Source organism: Mastigoproctus giganteus, chromosome 12 (genome assembly GCF_048544385.1).
Source record: "Mastigoproctus giganteus isolate SK-2022 chromosome 12, ASM4854438v1, whole genome shotgun sequence".
Lineage (NCBI taxonomy): Eukaryota > Metazoa > Arthropoda > Arachnida > Uropygi > Thelyphonidae > Mastigoproctus > Mastigoproctus giganteus.
The window spans coordinates 108,637,863-108,659,047 of NC_143586.1; the positions used below are offsets into that span (position 1 = coordinate 108,637,863).

General features: G+C 37.9%; 1 protein-coding gene across 1 annotated transcript in view; it reads right to left on the reverse strand.

The window, feature by feature from the left end:
* Nucleotides 1-20,743, reverse strand: part of RpS16 (ribosomal protein S16) — a 110,293-nt gene extending 89,550 nt beyond the window's left edge. Inside the window, exons 1-2 of the mRNA XM_090386708.1 lie at nucleotides 20,642-20,743; nucleotides 20,464-20,509 (exon numbers count right to left, since the gene is read on the reverse strand). Of these exons, the coding sequence (XP_090242834.1) occupies nucleotides 20,464-20,509; nucleotides 20,642-20,658 (63 nt within the window). The 5' untranslated portion in view covers nucleotides 20,659-20,743. The remainder of the gene's footprint in view (nucleotides 1-20,463; nucleotides 20,510-20,641) is intronic.
* Between the last annotated feature and the right edge of the window lie 442 nt (nucleotides 20,744-21,185).

Sequence of the window (21,185 nt, forward strand, 5' to 3'; positions counted from 1 at the left end):
CGAGAAAACTTCCACTCAAGTGATTCCATGTCAAGTGGCCTAATTTTGAAAATAGTCCCTGCTCGACCATCTTCAATTTTGTTGAAACTTGGTGTAGATGTTTAAACAGGTTTTCAAAGAAGCTGTGCAAAAATTCAGCTCAAAATATAGTATGCTTGAAGCACCAGCACCGTTTTTGTGGAGGTCACTTTTGTTATGCAGAGCAAATCACAAAAAATTTTCAAAAGTTTTAAGCGTTACTGTTACACAACAGTGAGAGGTAGTGAGCCTGGTATACCTAGTTAACTTTTCGCAGAGAATGCAAAAACATTCTCAAAATTCCCAGGCTCAAAAACCTTCACATTTTTTTACAATGAGCTCTAAAACTGGCACCAAACATTTGTCGTGACAAATTTAAGCAAGACTTTTGAAAGTCATAACTTTGAAATAAAAACCTTTGGTACCTTCTTCTTTGGGCATTCCATTTAACATCTGCATGAATTCAGCCTACCAAAATATGAGCTATTATACTTGTTTGCTGGCTGAGATATTTTCCTTCAAAGATACTCAAATTTTGACCTATCTTTAGAGGCAAATATCTTAATGTGGGACACCTTCAATTCTCTCACTTTTGCCACCATTGGAAAGAGCAGGTTTTAAGCAAAAAAGAATCATGGTTTTTTCAGTTTTGTGTCTTGCTACTACTTAAGGCCTAAAAAACGGCCTTAAATATTTTATATTTTCTACATATTTGCATACTTATTTGATGGTGAAATTTAACATCTCAATAAGGACAGAACTATTGCATTTACAAGAGTGAAGTTTTCTCCAATTACTCTGCCCTTTGGTTTAAGGAGAAAGGATATATTGCCAATGCACAAAAAGATCTGTATTTTTTTACAATAGGGGTGCAAATGGCAAGAAAAGAAATTGCATGGGTTTCTTTAGTGCAAGTTCCCAAGTCTGAAAAGTGGTCTTTATTCAGGATTCCAAGCATAAAGATGATGTTCTATTGGTTTCTAAGCTTGAAAGAAGTTATAACTGCAACAAAATTTATTTAAAATATAATACAATTTAAAATTGTATTATGTTTGTATTGTAAGTGAGTGTGAAAATATTGAATCACTGCTTTATAATGGACTGGAATATTTCATTGAGGGTTGATATTACTACTTCAGGCAAGCTATATTGTCGTCCCATTGTTGTTGTTTTTGGAGCTGGAAGATTGGCAATAATTTGTTGTTCAGGAATCCAGCAGACACCTTGTCTGGCAGGCCAGTGAAATGAGCAAGCTGCTCCATGATGCATGAAATTTACTAATACATGTTCTTCAAATGAAATTTCACAAATATTTCCAATCCACCAATTATTGTCATAAATACAAGCAATGAATACATTGCCTTTGGCCAGGTTGTAAATTAACAATTGGCACATTGAATATTGGTTTCACTAGTCTGATCTACAAATGATGATGGATTGTTTGTTTGTTTATTTGGAGCATTAGCAACTAAGGCCATATTGCTCTGGGGATAGGCGGTGGTCATTCCCTCACCTTTCCGCATCCTCCGTATTTGGTAGTCACAGGCTCAAACCCCGGTCTAATCAAGAAGCATGTGTTACACACTGCTGCTCCTGCCCACCTGGCTACGGAGGCACCAATGATGATGGTGTCATTTGATACTCTGCAAACACAAATCTGTCTTGCGTCAATAGTGATGATTTTCTCTTGTTCCAGCAACAGTATGACAGTCTATGAATCTCTTCTCTTGAAATGGCCTTACTTGCTCAATTTCCTCTTTAGAAACAAAACAGAATTTTATTCCAGTCACATGCTTGTCACGAAATTCAAACATGTTTCTTGATTGAAAACCAAACAGGATTTGGTTTTCAATTGGGCATTGGAGACTAGCACATGCTGCCAATCATTTTATTGTTCCACCAACTTGCCATGGCTAGTACCAAAGAAATTCCCTTCAGCACTGATATCAAAATCCTTCTGATGATGACACAGGTTAATAAAATTCTTGCATTGAGCTGCAGAACCATCACTGAAAGTAAATGTGCCTGATTTCTGTCATGAAACTCTTCAAATATTCAATTAAGTTGGTTAGAAAAACATGCACTGTACTGCAATTGTGTCATGTCAAAGGCAGTCACTGATTATGCAGAAACTTATATTCTGAAGTTCAACATCCTTGAAATAAATGACAAATGGATGCAATGTAGCCTGGCTATTCTCCCAGTCAAACCCTTGAACAGCATCTTGCACAACAAACGAATAAATTTCTGCAAAATCCATCAAGATGACCAATTCTCCTGTCATTAGGCTTTCCTTTGTTGACTTCAACAAAGGAAAGTCTAATTTCTGGTAGCTTTGATGTTTAGCAATGTAGTGATGACAGGAAAGGTTAAATATTTTTGTACTCAACTCTTCAATAAAATCTGTTGTTAATTGCTTTGTGTCCAGTGTATCTGCCAGTGTGTATCCACTGCTTGAATTCAATATCTTCTGGTTCATTGTTTTTGAAAATATTCTCTAGAAACTTTCCGGCTAGCATTAACTTGACATTTTGATGGATTGTGCATACACATACAGAATAATGTTCCTGGTGCACCAACTGTGACACACCACTTGGTGTCAAAGTTCAAAAAATTTAGAAAATCCAATGTCAGATCCATTTATATCTCGATAAGTTATAAACATTTCCTTCCAGTTGCTGAGTAGTAGTCTCTTTTGCACTTTTATTCCATCCGCATTTCTAATAGAAATGAAGTCTTTCTTTACAGGGCATATCAGACTAAATTGATCATCTTCAAAAAATTCCATCACCTTTTGCTTTACTTGCTCAAAGCTTTTTTCCAGGTGTGGCCATGATTCCTTCTTCTGCTTTAAGTTTTCTAGCTTTCTTGACCATTCTTTCTGAGACACTAAAAACTCTTCCATTGTTTTCTTTATGGACCAACTAACTGAGCTAGTATTAATATTTGAAGTATTTCTGAATGACGATACCATCAACTTTTCTTTCAGTAGCTCATTGTAATCTAAGCAATTTCCACACTGATGACTTGCACTTGGCTCCAAGCCACCAATAGATACAATTTTACTGGCAATTACATCTTGTACTTGACTTGCCTTCCTTTTGGCATAGCCTTGAGTCTCTCTTAGCCATTTGCTGAAATTTCAGCAAATGGCTAAGAGAAGAAATTTCAGAGGAGAAATACCAATAGCCATCAAACTTGTGTTCAAGCTTTCAGTCACTTGCATTTTGTCATCATGGTCTGATCCAGATGAAGTTGATGTTCCTGTTGCTGCTTTTCGGCATGATGGGCACAGCTTATGGCCTGGTTTCACGTCTACCTTTGTTAGGTCTTTCAGGTAGTCTGCCATTGACAATTGGTTGTAAACTTTTTTTCACCATATGATTTTTCTTCTGTAAAGGATTGCAACATGAATGCTGCAAAAATTCAAATTTCGTTAAACTCAAAGCTTCATGATGTAGACAAATCTTCATCCAGTTTTAATCCACGTCGACCTATCAGCTGTTGTTCTTCAAATTCTTTAAATAATTTTAACCCAGTTTTGCATATATTCGATAGCACATGACATTTAGAATTATCCACATGACTGATGGTGCACGGTCCAGCTTATCTCCAGCAAAATCTTCTGATTCCATGGCTTTCATGCTGACTAATAAGTGGATGTTTCTGCAAGCAATGAAAACTTAGTTAACTTTATTACAGTCAAACAATAAAAAATAGAGGAACAAAATAAAAAAACTGACCATCATGAAGATAAAACAATCATCTGTTCATCAGTTTTTTTGGAATTCAAGAATATTCTAGGATGGTCTGGCATTCTAGAATTCTAGAATATACTCTTTCTATATTATTCTAAACTATTATATTCTATTCTAAAATTATTCTAAAGGCAGGATTAAGGAAATATTCTGCAACAAAAAAGATCTCACAAAATAACAATGCAGGACATAAAACTACTTGATGTTTAGGCTTAAATTTTAAGGCCTTAAGTGCAGAGACACAAAACAGATAAACCATGATTCTTGTAGCTGAAACTGCTCTTTCCAGTGGTGGCAAAAACGAGACAATTGAAGGTATCCACATTAAGATATTTGCCCCTTAGATAGGCCAAATTTGACTTTCAAATTCTTGATATTTAGTTAGGCTGAATTCATGCAGTTGCTAAGTGGAATGTCCAAAGAAGAAGGTACCAAAGGTTTTTATTTCAAAGTTATGACTTTCAAAAGTCTTCCTTAAATTTGTTGTGACAAATTTTTGGTGCCAGTAAAAAATGTGAAAGTTTTTGGGTCTGGACACCAAAGGTTTTGCATTCTCTGCAAAAAGTTAACTAGGTATACCAAGTTTCAGAGCACCTCTCACCATAGTGCAACATAACACTTTTAAAACTTTTGAAAATTTTTTGATTTATTCCACATAACACAAGTGACCTCCACAAAAAAGGTGCTGGTACCTCAAGCATACTATAATTTGAACTGAAATTTTGCACAGCTTCATTTGAAACCTGTTTAAACATCCACACCAAGTTTCAACAAAATTGAAGATAGTCGAGCAGGGACCCCTAGGCCACTTGACATGGAATGACCCTCTCTACAGTTGTGGAAACTAGACCGCCAACATTGGATTACAGGCTTCATTTAATATACCTTGTTCGTGGTCTGTCCATGACATGATGTTGCCACTGGAAAAATATCAATTGTGTATTAAGATATTACTCTGCCTGTAGTCTGTACAGGTGACTTAAAAGGCTACGACTGTTGTGGCTGTGATGATTTGGCAATAGAATTCACCTATGGTAATCAATTTCCAAAATGGAAGTGGAAGATCTGAAAACTGTTGGTAAAATAAATTTGCACATAACTTCCTTCAACACCCCTAGGACTGGTCTGGTTTGAGTGCATTGCAACTGATCACAACTGATCAATGCAATCTGATCCCATGTAGCTTGGGATCCTGCAGAAACAGATGTCGAATGAATGTTCAGAAAGAAAATATAATAGCTGTCGGACCTGGGTCAGAAATAAATGAGGATTATATCTCATCCCTGATAAAGTCAGTAGTATACTTAAAGAGTTTGCATCCACCATAAACCTTTGTCAATTGTGGGTTTTAATGTGGTACAAGACATTTTATAACATACAACTCTGCTGTGTATATGCTCCATTTGTCAGGAATATCTCAGATAAAGTGCCATCTGGGAAGATGATAGCAGACCAGATAGATAACTCTGATTTCAGACCATCAGTAAGACAGGCAAGAAGTCAGGGTATTCAGCATGAGAAGTTGCATGACAGTACTTGATCATTCCAAATGGTTGCCATGATGACTTGGCAACACTGTCGACTGTGATATTCAATTCTCTTAGCAGATCTTGGCCACAAATATGAAAGGGATGGTTGGCAGCCTTATGACTATTATAGAGATTGTTCCAAATTGACTCAAAAACAGATGTCCATGTGGGGTGGTCTGGCAGGGATTTTATCTTAAAGGTGTGCTTTAACGAAAAGTGCTTTTGTTGAAGAAACAAAGAACATTCATTTGCCTCAATACACAGATTTCTGACAGGAGATGTTTTGAATGTAGTAGCAATAAAATGGCTTGATGGTGGACTGGGTCAAGCCAACTGCAATATGCTATTTCTAGCTGAAGGCATTTCAGACAGCATGACTGATCTTCCCCCATGGAATCCTCAATAAATGGCATAGCTATCCCATTGCAAAGGGTGGATATCACAGGGAAGTTATCACTACTGTAAAGGTTTTCTTCAACCCCCCATGTACACACAGGAAGGATAGATGGGGAGCATAAAGAGAGATCAACAGCAGTAAATGTGGAAGGTGTTATACCTCACATTTAGAAAGGCCAAGTCACTGTTTGAGCATATAATCAATAGTCCAACCCTTTCCATTGAATCAGCACTACACCATGGAGTACTATGTCTATTGGAGTCCTCTAATAATAGAAGAGGATGGTAGTTGCTTAATTAGATCACCAAGGTCTGCCTGGGGTATATTGTTATCAAGTGAAAATAGATGGAACAAATAGTTAAGAGGAACCCTACTGTAGAGCAAATTCCTACCACCTGTATGTTGGTGGCAAGTGGTGTAGCTTGAAAAGAGTATGGTTACCAATGAAGATGGCAACTCCTCAATGAGCAGGGCCATCCCCCATTTGTTGCCATTTCTGTTCCTTATTCCTGTTTGCAAAAGCAAGTTGGCCCATGATTACAGGAGAGCCATGACATTGTGACTACAGTAATACCCCGACTTACGTGAACTCGGAGTTACGTGGTTCTTCATTTTTTCGTTTGGCAACACTGCCGCCCACTATCTTCAAGGTCGTTTTTCGTATGCTATCGATATACGGTGCGACAGCAGAGAGTGAGAGCAAAAGATGAACAAAATTCAACTTTGTTGCCGCATGAGCTGCACACATAGAAGAATTTGCATTCCAACTGTCATATTTATATGTGTGCGTTCGAATTCGTGCTCAACTTTTGTCGGAAATTACATCGTTTTCACGAAGAAAAAAAAAAAAAAAAAACTTTCCAGGCTTTAAGGTTTCCAAAGACCGATTGACAGTGATGGTTGGCGGGAATGCAGCTGGTGACTGCAAGTTAAAACCTCTCTTAATTTAATGCTCCGAAAACACAAGCGTTTTAAAAAATATATCTAAAATTAGCTTACCAGTGATTTGGAAGTCAAATCATAAAGCTTGGGTGACAGCTTCCGTTTTTGAGGACTCGTTTGGTCACCACTTCATACCCGAAATCGAACATTATTGCAAGTCTAAACAGATTCCATTTAAAGTGATGCTTCTTATTGACAATGCAGACGGTCACAGTCCTGCCACACTAATTAATTTCGAACCACGTATGAAAGTTGTGTTTTTGCCTCCAAACACAACCAGCTTGCTTCAACCGATGGACCAGGGAGTCATCAAAACATTCAAGGCCTACTACACGAGGTGTTCGTTTGCACATCTGAATGAAGCTATGAGACAATAGTGAGATATCTGTTAAAGACTTTTGGAAACAATTCAATGTTTTAGATGCCGTAAGAATCATTGAAGAATCTTGGGATGAAATTCACAAAAAAAACATTGAGTGGTGTCTGGAAGAAACTTTATCCACTTTTTTTTTCAAAAACGAGACAAAAACAACGCCAGAAACTGATCATGTCACTCATGTGATAAAGTTGTTAATCTTGCCAGGCAATTAGATTTGGAAGTCAATGGTGATGATGTCAACGAGCTGTTGGATTCACATAGTCAGAAGCTGACAATGAATGAGCTCATAGAGATGCGTGAGCAAAACGTCACTGAAGTATCCAACACTTCAGACCCAGTCCACCAGAAAAGCACATGACAATTTGCAAGCTTGACAGAAGGTCTCAGCTCAATTGAAAAAGGGCTTTAAAATTTTAGGAAACAGACTCCAACGAAGAACGTGTTATAGCTACAAAGCAAGGAATAAAAAAATTATTAGCTTGATACGAAGAAATTCTACGTGAAAAAAAGAAGGCGCTGTGTCGTCAGACGAATTTTTTAGATTTTATGAAGCCATCGACATCGAAATAACTTTTTTTACATAACTCATTTATTTTTTTAATACATATTTTGTATTAATATGTATAAAGAATTGCAATTTTATTAAATATTTTTCTTCTAAACTAGTGTTTTTGTTAGTCCTTGGTCCCAATTAAATAAAATTTATATGTATTTATATGCAACGTTGTACCCCGACTTACGCGAATCGACTTAAGCGATTTTTGTCGGACCCACCTATCGCATATTACTGTATTTAAACGGAATTTCACTGTAAGATTTTGAACATGGCCATTATTTAGGTTTTTTGGCTCTGTCCGTGGATTTCTTAACAGGTGACATTTATTTTCTTTGTTTTCTCAGACTTAGATTTATCCATTTTGGAAAAGTATGGACAATTACCAGTATCCATTTCTTCCACAGAAAAAAATTTCCAAGGCTGAGTCTTCTGTCACCTCCTTCACCTGTACATCCATTGGTGTTTGTACTTGGGACAGGGCAGTTCTGACTGCTTTTCATTACAACTCCCCTTATTATAGTGGAGGTGCCAACCACCTGCCTAGTGATCCCAATCAGGTGGCTGGGACCTCACATCCTGTCAAAGAATGGGCCAAAATAGTGTATTGGGGGCAGGTTCCTCACCCACCAAATCTCCACAAGTTGCAGTGCACAGTATATTTCAACAATGTAAACCTGGAAACAAGGTATGGACATTGGTTCCTAGTGATGATAATATCTGGAAAACTAGCAGCATTATTGGGAGATCCCCTCACCACATACAAGTGACCAGGTTGAGAGGATTACACATAGAAAAAGAGGTAAACAGCACACCAGAAGAAACATCAGTGAACAGTGACATCACTATCCAACAACCCCACCTTTTAACTGGGAATCAGTAGCATTATCCATTTGCCCATCAAGTGAGCCCCCAATACCTGAACATTACCAAGACTGTCCAAACAGAGTTGAGGAAACAAAAGATACAGTAAAACTTGGTTATAGCATCACAGAGTGAACTGCAAGTAGTGTTATGTCACATATTATACCACTAATCCCCAATGTTCTATGTTTATATGAATGATGTTTTTTGTTTTTTTTTTTATGTGAACCCCAAACACGAAAGGTATTAGAACCTATAGTACTTAGTACCGTGCTTGGGTTGGAGGTTGAAAAGACGAAAGAAGATATTTATTGACATTGAACTTGAACTTCTGAACTTCTGTAGATTGTAATTTTCAGGAAATACGTATGAAGGAAGGTTGTTCCAGAAAACGGCAGTTGAATGAATAAACGAGGAAGATGAAAAGTTGGTTCTGTGAGTTTGAAGTTGGACAGTAAATGGATGTTGGCTGGTGGCAGCATGTGTTCAGACTGTTTTGAAAGAGAGGGTGGGAATTAAAGAAGCCAATTCAGAAGAACAGTGCCCATGGAAGTATCTGTAGAAAAGACATGCAGCAGAAACAGTACATGTATGAGACTTACGAGTGGAAAGACTCTGTTACAGATGAGTCATTAATTAACCTAACTGCCCTCTTCAGAATGGAATCTAGAAGGCTGATAGAGGCTGTGGGAGCACTGTCCCAGATGTGGGAACAATATTCCATGGTAGGGTAGATTTGCGATTTATACAGAGTGAGCAGCTGTTTGGAAGAAAAGTAACGCCGAGAGCGAAAGAGAAAACCAAGTTTTTTAGATGCAGAGGAAGCAATATTTGTAATGTGCTTGTGCCAAGAGAGATTAGAAGTCAGGGTAATCCCCAAAAGAGATATATCATTTTGCCTAGAAATCAGAGTGTCACTAAAGATAAGCATAGGAGCAGAAGAATCCTTTTTGCGAGATATAAGACAAGACTGAGTTTTAGAAGGGTTGAAATCAACTAAGTTGTCTTTGCCCCACTGGAGAATTACCTGAAGATCGGCATTTAAGGAATTTAAGTTGAAGCTGATTGAGCAGGACAAGGTTTCTCAAAATGAAAAGTGGAATGCAATGTGCTATCATCGGCAATACTATGGATAGGATTTCCAGTCAATGGAAGAAGGTCATTAATATACAAGAGGAAAAGAGTGGGGGAAAGAACTGAACCTTGGGGGACACCGGCATTAGTGGAGAAGTTAGAAGACAGAGAGCCATCTACCATCACCCTCAGTGAGAAAACTGGATAACCAATTACTAAAAACAGTTGGCAAACCATAAGATGGAAGCTTGTTTAGAAGACCTTTATGCCAAACACGATCAAAAGCCTTTGAGATGTCAAGAGCAACTACTTGTGTTTCACCGAACCTTTCCATTGAATTAGTCCATAAATGGGTAAGATAAGCCAGAATATCACCAGTGGATCGACACTGACGGAATCCATACTGGCGATCGTTGATCAGACGGAAGGTTTCTAGGTACTTTAAGAGTTGGCGGTTAATTGATTTCTCCATTACTTTAGAAAGAGTAGAAGTAATTGCAATGGGATGAATTTGTCACCCTTTTTAGGAACTGGCTGGATATGAGCAAATTTCCAAGCAGAAGGAAAAACACTTTTGGAATAAGAATGTGAAAAAAGGTGGCAAAGAATAGGAGTAAGTTCAGGAGCACACGTTTTGAGAACAAGTGGAGAAATACCATCAGGACCTGGAGCTTTCTTAGCATCAAGATTCATCAAAATCCTTCTGATATCCTTTTGACGGAAGACCACAGGAGGCATTGAATGGAGTGGAGTGTGTTGGGAATGGTAGGAGGTGTTTTACCAAGATCATTAATACATGAGTTGGAAGAAAAATGGGATGCTAGCAGGTCAGATTTATCCTTGGTTGAAGTGACAACAGAACCATCTAGTTTGGACACAGGTGGGAGCAGAGATGGGCAAAAGTTGCGGCCAATAGCTTTGGCAAGAGACCAGAATGCCCGGCTACCATTAGGGAAAGAAGCAAGTTTTCGACTCTTAGCCTGTTCAAACTCTAGTTTGGACTGATTAATAACTGCTTTACAATTGTTGCGAGCTTTGGTGTAGGCAGAAAATGACACTGAAGAATTAGAAACAAGCCAATTACTATATTCAACATTCTTCTCTTGAAAAGCCTTAGCACATTTATTGGAAAACCAAGGTTTAGATAAAGGACGAGATTTTAAAGTGGGGTGTGGGATAAAGGATTCCATTCCTGCAAGAATAATTTCACTGACACGATCTGAGCAAACGTTGACATCAGAAGTTTTGAAACAGTAATCTGACCAAGGAAAAGAAGTCTCGCAGGTCATCCCATTTTGCATTCTTGTAATGCCAAACAACACGAGGTTGGGAATAGCCATGAGATAAAGGTTCCACTGGAGAAGAGACAATCACCAAGTTGTGATCTGAAGTGCCTAAAGGTGCTCTCACTTCGACTATGTACTTAGAAGGGTTGTTTGTGAGAAAAAGATCAAGCGTATTGGCTGTATGATTAGGATTGTCCGGTATTCTTGTAGGTAAATGGACAATCTGTGCTAGGTCTAATTGCAAAAGCCTCAGCATCTCGACCTGCTGGGTCGGTGTGACTAGAAAATGGAAGCCAGCTGGAGTTGTGAACATTAAAATCACCAAGGAAAATTACCTCACTGTTAGGAAAGTTGGGCTGGAGAAAGTCAAGTTTCAAAGAGAGGAAGTCAAACAGCTCCAAGTGATTAGTGGAGTTGGGAGAACGGTAGAGACAACAGATGAATTTGACACAATGAGGTAGAGATTTTAAGCCAGAGAAGATCAAAGAGAGGAGATTCCAAATTGCCAAGTCTCTGACAGGGAATATCAGAACGGACATATGCACAAGTACCACCTTTGAGGCAAAAGGAATCATACAGCGAATAATTTGGGCATCTGAGATGAGCAGTAGTTGAATCAACCGATAACAGATTCTGTCAGAAGAAGTACATGTGGTTTGGCAGACTGCAAGTGGAAATGGACATCATTGAGATTAGAATTGAGACCACGTATATTTGTGAAATGAATTAGGAAGTGCTTGGGAGGTTTAGATCTTTTCGCAGATAAGCTTGCTCTATTAGTTTGACAATTCATGATGTATTCAATGGTAAGAAAAAGTGGGTGGGACATGCTGTATGAAGTAATGAAAATTTTGGATATGGCATACATGTGGTAAGAATATACCCAGATCCTTGACATAACGTGGCTTCGACAATGCTCCCCGCATACACACTACTCGGACTTCCGCCAGTCACTATCTGGCAGAGTAAAGGTAGCAAGATTATACACTAGCTGATCCAGAAGCCTCCTAGAGAGTTACCAATAGGTTCGGTCCGATGTACTAACTCGCGGCCGGCCTGCAAACACCGTTTTAGAGCTGTACCCTCGAAATGTAAGGAATACTGGATCTCGCCACAACGTTCATCATAACCTCAAAAGTCATCAATCATACTGCGTGATGGAAGAGATAGGGAAGGGTTGACCGGAACTTAGCTCTAGAGACTAAACATGGGTTCCACCACTTCAAGCCTCCAATAAGTAAAGTGGTGGTATTTCACCGGTTCATGAGAGTCATCTACCACCTAGTACTGCCTGGTAACATAAAGGGTCGGCATTCCTCCATGTGGTGTGGGCGCCACACCTCGACCCCTGCTTACGTTGGTTCACACCTGGGTGGTCACCCACCATGTACTTGTGCATGGAGGTTATACCCAGGGTTACTAACAGTCCTACCATCGTGAAGGTGCAAGTAGAGGATTTGGCTGTCACAGACCATCCGGACTTCGCCGAAATTGGGTCCACTTGACTTGAGTGTCACCCGAATATCAGTTCCATCAGCGTTTTAGACTCCCAGGTAGCAAGTACAGCTTGTCTGCCATATCTGAGAGAATGTCTGTGACAACCTCAAGGACTAAGTTTTGAATAGAAACTAGTGGAATGGCAGTCTATTCTTAATGATAAGAAAAATGTGCTGGGAAAGCAGTTATATAACTGAAGAAAAGTGCAATGAATGATATGACAAATTGGTGGAACATTACCCTGAGAAATGAGTTCATGAAATCAGAATTGAGCCAAATATAGCAGCGTCTCAAGAGCACCACTGAAGACATTACCAAAATGAATTGGCATTACAAGGTACAAAATGATGAGTTTACAACGAGGATACAAAATCAGTGACGTATTAAAAAGTCCATTTCTATAGTTGCCATTTGACTCACTTTTCGAACATCTGTCCTGTTGTGTATTCTAAATTACAAGAATTCTGCTTTCAAATTAACTGGACCTGCCCTAATGGTTGCCAGTCATTTCAGCAGGTCCAAGGTTGATTTCCATTAATGAGTGGAGGATTTCTGAAGTTCTCTTCAATCAAAGCTGTAGTTAGCAAGTCTTAAATGGCGAGAAGAAGCCCCCCCCCATTCAAATTTTTCAGCCTGCATAGCAATGCAAATCAGCCCACAAAAGCACTTCTGCTGCGATACGCATGATACAAATGTGAGAGGAACTCTAGTGCAATGAAAAAAAAAGGGGGGGGGGTAAAATGAAGTTAAGCTGATGGTCTGACGATTAAACATGAAACTAGCACGACTTAGTTAGTTTCGTTGGGGAAGGTGCTAAGCTTTCATCTGCAGATCGTTATTTAAATTACTGTACATATAATTTTATGTGCTTCCTGTTCGCTTTTGCACACTTTGTCATGTGACTTTTATTAGTTCTCTTTTTACAGCATTATTTGTCTCACTTCCTTTCTTGTGGTTTTTATGTGACTATTGTGTTTATCCATTTTTCTTAATATTGGAATTTTTTTTAATTATTTTTTTTTTAGTATTTTTTTTAATTTCGTGTTTTCGTTTCTTTTTAATTTATTTTTTATATGGGTGTTGTGGAGAATCAGATTTTTTGTAAGGTTTAGAAAGTGTAAGGCAAAAAGTGTGAGGACTTAGAATGAGTGGTGTATGAGTGTTGGTCTGATTGCTCATGAGTATGAATGTCCTAGTGAAAAAAGGTTACGTTTTTATGCCACTGGAATCCAGGATGAATTCCAGTGGCGTAAAAGGTGGGCTACTGCAATTGAAAATTTCCGTTCTTTTCGGGGTGCCTGCTCCAATTCTAATCATTTTCTAGTGGGAGTCAGACTGAAGTATAAAATAGCTAAAATAGCTCTAGTAGCAAGAGGAAAGGATGAGAAAACTAAGCGGTGGAATGTACAGAAATTGAAAGATAAGACTTGTTGAAACGTACCAGGCAGAGTTGGCCCAAAGGTTGCAGGAACAGGAAAGTGACAAGACTGAAGATGAATGGACTTGCATAATGGCTGCAATTTTGGGTGCAGCACATGTAACCTTAGGTGAGACCTCAAGGCCGAGAAATGACGAATGGTATGATGACGAGAGTCGAATAGCAGTATAATTGACGAGACAAGCCAGTGGGAAATGTTTACAGAGAATAGCAAAGCAAATAGTGAACACTACAAGGAAAAACGGATTGCCGCAGCTAGGTTGGGTAGAAAGAAAAAGGGAGAAGCTTTGAGAAGGACGGCCAATGAAATGGTGGAACATTACATTACAACGAGAAGGAAAGTAGAAAGTTTCATAAGAAGGTTAAAGAAAGTACAAAGGAATTCCGATCAAAATTATTGCAGTGCAGATGGTCTGCAAGAGTAGCTCATGGTGTCTTGTCAATGATATACAGGAATTTTTCTAGAAGGGATAAGAAGGTGATTATCCCCTTGTATAAGGCAATGGTCAGGCCACACCTTGAGTACTGTATACAGGTCTGGAGGCCTGCCTCATTTTAAGAAGTATGTAGAGCTGTTGGAACGAGTAGAGAAGGGCAACAAGATTAGTGAATAGAACAAAGGGTTACTCTTACAAAGAAAGGCTTAATTTTGCAAATTACAGTGTCTGGAGACTAGGCACCGGCGAGATGATCTGATTGAGGTGTATAAAGCCTTGAATGGTTTGAACATGCTCAATGCTGATGGGATTCTTCCTCTTGCTCAGAATAATCACCTGAGAGGGCATAAATTCAAATTGAGGAAAGATGGTTGTAGGATAGATGTGCGGAAGTTTGCCTTTAGCCAGCGGGTGGTTGATTGCTGGAACAAACTTCCATCTGTCGTAGAAGTTGATAGCTTAAATAGATTCAAGGCAGAACTTAAACATTCAGAGTGAGTAGATGGGTGAAATAAGGGTTTTTTTTTTTTTTTTTGGCTGATGCTATATAAGCTTGCTTTCTTGCATCATGTGCCTATGCTAATGCTAAACAACCCTGGTGGCTCTAAAGCAGTGGTGAGAATTGACAATGAGTTGACGACTCCCTTTGACATTAATGCTGGTGTTAGACAGGGCGATGCACTTTCTACTGTTATTTAACTTGGTTTTAGAGGCGGCTGTCAGAAAATTAGAAGTGACTGGACACATAGGTACAAAGACAGTGCAGGTCTGCACATATGCTGATGTTGCTATCATCAATAGAACTAACAAAGCTCTGGAGAAAACAGTGGACAGGTTACAGGTAGATAGTGAAGCACAAAGAAGAGGACTTGGAATAAATGAAGCGAAGAAAAAATATATGGAAGTCCGGATTACGGAAAATAACATGGAAAATTTAAGAACCAACAGCATCTCGTTTGAGCATGTTCAAACCAAGAAGATTTTTGACCATGATAAAGAGATTAATATAATTTCTAGAATAAAGGTAATTATCACAGATCAACAATATAACAAACTTTATCATCTCCTAACAGAAATAACCAGCAAAGATAGATTCATTTAAAGTAATGACTGGGCACTGCATAATAGACATTATAATGAAATGTCCTGCTTTGAATGCCACAAATTCTGGTCACCATACGAATGCTATACTATTAATCACTTGCAGTTAATGATGTGAGGTATATTGATGTCATGTGGCACCAGGGGTTTCCCCCATCTCCGCAGTTAATGATGTATTGCCTATATAGAAAGTACAAAGGAATTCCGATCAAAATTATTGCAGTGCAGATGGTCTGCAAGAGTAGCTCATGGTGTCTTGTCAATGATATACAGGAATTTTTCTAGAAGGGATAAGAAGGTGATTATCCCCTTGTATAAGGCAATGGTCAGGCCACACCTTGAGTACTGTATACAGGTCTGGAGGCCTGCCTCATTTTAAGAAGTATGTAGAGCTGTTGGAACGAGTAGAGAAGGGCAACAAGATTAGTGAATAGAACAAAGGGTTACTCTTACAAAGAAAGGCTTAATTTTGCAAATTACAGTGTCTGGAGACTAGGCACCTGCGAGATGATCTGATTGAGGTGTATAAAGCCTTGAATGGTTTGAACATGCTCAATGCTGATGGGATTCTTCCTCTTGCTCAGAATAATCACCTGAGAGGGCATAAATTCAAATTGAGGAAAGATGGTTGTAGGATAGATGTGCGGAAGTTTGCCTTTAGCCAGCGGGTGGTTGATTGCTGGAACAAACTTCCATCTGTCGTAGAAGTTGATAGCTTAAATAGATTCAAGGCAGAACTTAAACATTCAGAGTGAGTAGATGGGTGAAATAAGGGTTGTTTTTTTTTTTTTTGGCTGATGCTATATAAGCTTGCTTTCTTGCATCATGTGCCTATGCTAATGCTAAACAACCCTGGTGGCTCTAAAGCAGTGGTGAGAATTGACAATGAGTTGACGACTCCCTTTGACATTAATGCTGGTGTTAGACAGGGCGATGCACTTTCTACTGTTATTTAACTTGGTTTTAGAGGCGGCTGTCAGAAAATTAGAAGTGACTGGACACATAGGTACAAAGACAGTGCAGGTCTGCACATATGCTGATGTTGCTATCATCAATAGAACTAACAAAGCTCTGGAGAAAACAGTGGACAGGTTACAGGTAGATAGTGAAGCACAAAGAAGAGGACTTGGAATAAATGAAGCGAAGAAAAAATATATGGAAGTCCGGATTACGGAAAATAACATGGAAAATTTAAGAACCAACAGCATCTCGTTTGAGCATGTTCAAACCAAGAAGATTTTTGACCATGATAAAGAGATTAATATAATTTCTAGAATAAAGGTAATTATCACAGATCAACAATATAACAAACTTTATCATCTCCTAACAGAAATAACCAGCAAAGATAGATTCATTTAAAGTAATGACTGGGCACTGCATAATAGACATTATAATGAAATGTCCTGCTTTGAATGCCACAAATTCTGGTCACCATACGAATGCTATACTATTAATCACTTGCAGTTAATGATGTGAGGTATATTGATGTCATGTGGCACCAGGGGTTTCCCCCATCTCCGCAGTTAATGATGTATTGCCTATATAGAAAGTACAAAGGAATTCCGATCAAAATTATTGCAGTGCAGATGGTCTGCAAGAGTAGCTCATGGTGTCTTGTCAATGATATACAGGAATTTTTCTAGAAGGGATAAGAAGGTGATTATCCCCTTGTATAAGGCAATGGTCAGGCCACACCTTGAGTACTGTATACAGGTCTGGAGGCCTGCCTCATTTTAAGAAGTATGTAGAGCTGTTGGAACGAGTAGAGAAGGGCAACAAGATTAGTGAATAGAACAAAGGGTTACTCTTACAAAGAAAGGCTTAATTTTGCAAATTACAGTGTCTGGAGACTAGGCACCTGCGAGATGATCTGATTGAGGTGTATAAAGCCTTGAATGGTTTGAACATGCTCAATGCTGATGGGATTCTTCCTCTTGCTCAGAATAATCACCTGAGAGGGCATAAATTCAAATTGAGGAAAGATGGTTGTAGGATAGATGTGCGGAAGTTTGCCTTTAGCCAGCGGGTGGTTGATTGCTGGAACAAACTTCCATCTGTCGTAGAAGTTGATAGCTTAAATAGATTCAAGGCAGAACTTAAACATTCAGAGTGAGTAGATGGGTGAAATAAGGGTTGTTTTTTTTTTTTTTGGCTGATGCTATAAGCTTGCTTTCTTGCATCATGTGCCTATGCTAATGCTAAACAACCCTGGTGGCTCTAAAGCAGTGGTGAGAATTGACAATGAGTTGACGACTCCCTTTGACATTAATGCTGGTGTTAGACAGGGCGATGCACTTTCTACTGTTATTTAACTTGGTTTTAGAGGCGGCTGTCAGAAAATTAGAAGTGACTGGACACATAGGTACAAAGACAGTGCAGGTCTGCACATATGCTGATGTTGCTATCATCAATAGAACTAACAAAGCTCTGGAGAAAACAGTGGACAGGTTACAGGTAGATAGTGAAGCACAAAGAAGAGGACTTGGAATAAATGAAGCGAAGAAAAAATATATGGAAGTCCGGATTACGGAAAATAACATGGAAAATTTAAGAACCAACAGCATCTCGTTTGAGCATGTTCAAACCAAGAAGATTTTTGACCATGATAAAGAGATTAATATAATTTCTAGAATAAAGGTAATTATCACAGATCAACAATATAACAAACTTTATCATCTCCTAACAGAAATAACCAGCAAAGATAGATTCATTTAAAGTAATGACTGGGCACTGCATAATAGACATTATAATGAAATGTCCTGCTTTGAATGCCACAAATTCTGGTCACCATACGAATGCTATACTATTAATCACTTGCAGTTAATGATGTGAGGTATATTGATGTCATGTGGCACCAGGGGTTTCCCCCATCTCCGCAGTTAATGATGTATTGCCTATATAGAAAGTACAAAGGAATTCCGATCAAAATTATTGCAGTGCAGATGGTCTGCAAGAGTAGCTCATGGTGTCTTGTCAATGATATACAGGAATTTTTCTAGAAGGGATAAGAAGGTGATTATCCCCTTGTATAAGGCAATGGTCAGGCCACACCTTGAGTACTGTATACAGGTCTGGAGGCCTGCCTCATTTTAAGAAGTATGTAGAGCTGTTGGAACGAGTAGAGAAGGGCAACAAGATTAGTGAATAGAACAAAGGGTTACTCTTACAAAGAAAGGCTTAATTTTGCAAATTACAGTGTCTGGAGACTAGGCACCTGCGAGATGATCTGATTGAGGTGTATAAAGCCTTGAATGGTTTGAACATGCTCAATGCTGATGGGATTCTTCCTCTTGCTCAGAATAATCACCTGAGAGGGCATAAATTCAAATTGAGGAAAGATGGTTGTAGGATAGATGTGCGGAAGTTTGCCTTTAGCCAGCGGGTGGTTGATTGCTGGAACAAACTTCCATCTGTCGTAGAAGTTGATAGCTTAAATAGATTCAAGGCAGAACTTAAACATTCAGAGTGAGTAGATGGGTGAAATAAGGGTTGTTTTTTTTTTTTTTGGCTGATGCTATATAAGCTTGCTTTCTTGCATCATGTGCCTATGCTAATGCTAAACAACCCTGGTGGCTCTAAAGCAGTGGTGAGAATTGACAATGAGTTGACGACTCCCTTTGACATTAATGCTGGTGTTAGACAGGGCGATGCACTTTCTACTGTTATTTAACTTGGTTTTAGAGGCGGCTGTCAGAAAATTAGAAGTGACTGGACACATAGGTACAAAGACAGTGCAGGTCTGCACATATGCTGATGTTGCTATCATCAATAGAACTAACAAAGCTCTGGAGAAAACAGTGGACAGGTTACAGGTAGATAGTGAAGCACAAAGAAGAGGACTTGGAATAAATGAAGCGAAGAAAAAATATATAGAAGTCCGGATTACGGAAAATAACATGGAAAATTTAAGAACCAACAGCATCTCGTTTGAGCATGTTCAAACCAAGAAGATTTTTGACCATGATAAAGAGATTAATATAATTTCTAGAATAAAGGTAATTATCACAGATCAACAATATAACAAACTTTATCATCTCCTAACAGAAATAACCAGCAAAGATAGATTCATTTAAAGTAATGACTGGGCACTGCATAATAGACATTATAATGAAATATCCTGCTTTGAATGCCACAAATTCTGGTCACCATACGAATGCTATACTATTAATCACTTGCAGTTAATGATGTGAGGTATATTGATGTCATGTGGCACCAGGGGTTTCCCCCATCTCCGCAGTTAATGATGTATTGCCTAAGTCATTATGAGCAACAATACTTTTTCCTGTGACTTTCTTTGTAGAGAATACTAAAACTTTTCATGTTTGGGATCGCCGTTTAAAAAAAAAAAAAAAAAAAAAAAACCTATAAAATAAATTACTATTCAAGATGAATATTTTACACCTTTCAAAATATATGCTGTTGGTTATTCATGACCAACAACATCATAAGCTCAAATATTTCATTTTAGTATTTATGACTAAATTTTCCGAGGAATAATATTTCCTTTGTTTAAATTCTTTGTATTTAAGTAGTTTTAATTCATTTTGATGCATTTAATTTTTTTTTTATTAAATCAGAATTCAGTTTACTGTGTTAGCTTATTCAAATTTTAATGCGGTTTTGGAAAAACGGGCAGGCAGGAAGGCCCGTTCCCAAGTGTGATTTAGAGATTATTTTTGAATGAGACACGCAGCAAACATGGCGCTGCCAGGATATTAGGGTTAATCACCACGTGATAAGCAATCCCATTTTTTTTTTTTTTTTTTTTTTTTTTTTGCATAAAACGCTGCATTCAACGAGAAAAATATATTAAAAACGGAATTTCGTAATAAATATAACTTATTGCTCATACTCCTTATTAACTAATACAAATTATTTTTTGTTGGCACGTAAGAAGAATCCTTAATTTCCTTTGTTTAAATTCTTTGTACTTAAGCAGTTTTAGTTCATTTAGATTTTGAATTATACAGTTTTTTTTTTCTTTTAATCAGAATTCAGTTTACTATTTTAGCTTGTTCAAATTTTAATAAATTAACACAGTAGTAAATTAAATTATTTATTGTGAATATAATTTATTCGGTCAATTTTTTTCTTACCATCACAAGTTGACAGCAAAAACCTGACATACGTATAAAAAAATTAAAGAAATGGTAAGAAAAAAAAAAACAGAGATAAAACAGAAGTAATTACCTTTCTCCCGAACACCTGAACAGACGAAATAACTTCTTTCGGAATTCTACAGGTAAGAAACACATATTACTCATCTGCACAAGGTTTTTAACAAAAATAATAAATGCAAGACTCATATTATATACAAGATGTAAATTTTAACCATACAGGTTAAAAATCACATATTGTTTCAACTTACGTAGTCATTATCACCATAAAATCATTCACAACGCTCTAACAGCGAACTAAAAGAAATTCCAAATGCATGAGAATGCACCAGAAACAACGAAACACCAGGTAGAGCCACAATTCAGTACATGAGTTAAAACTGAACAAAATGCACTTCTTAATCTGTGAAAAATGAGCCCATCATAAAAAAAAAAAAAACAGAAATCCCAGGAAGTGCCTAAATATGTAATTGGGCTTTAAAAAGAAAAATACAGGATTATCAGTAGAAATAGGGAATATATACATCATGAAATTTATGAATATTAAAAAATTTCTTACAAAATACCAAAAATTATCGAATAAGTAACAAACAGCTTCACCAATGTACAGTATTAGTATTAGTGACCGAGTAGTAGTAGTAACAAATGATGCAAGAAAGTACAATAGAAAGCATTAGCGAAAAAAATAAAAACTTTCAAACATCATCACCTCCAATAATTTGACTAGTTCCTCTTTTAATTGTTCCAAGTACCTACATCCACTGAGTGAACTAGGAATTATGGTAAAAGGAAATA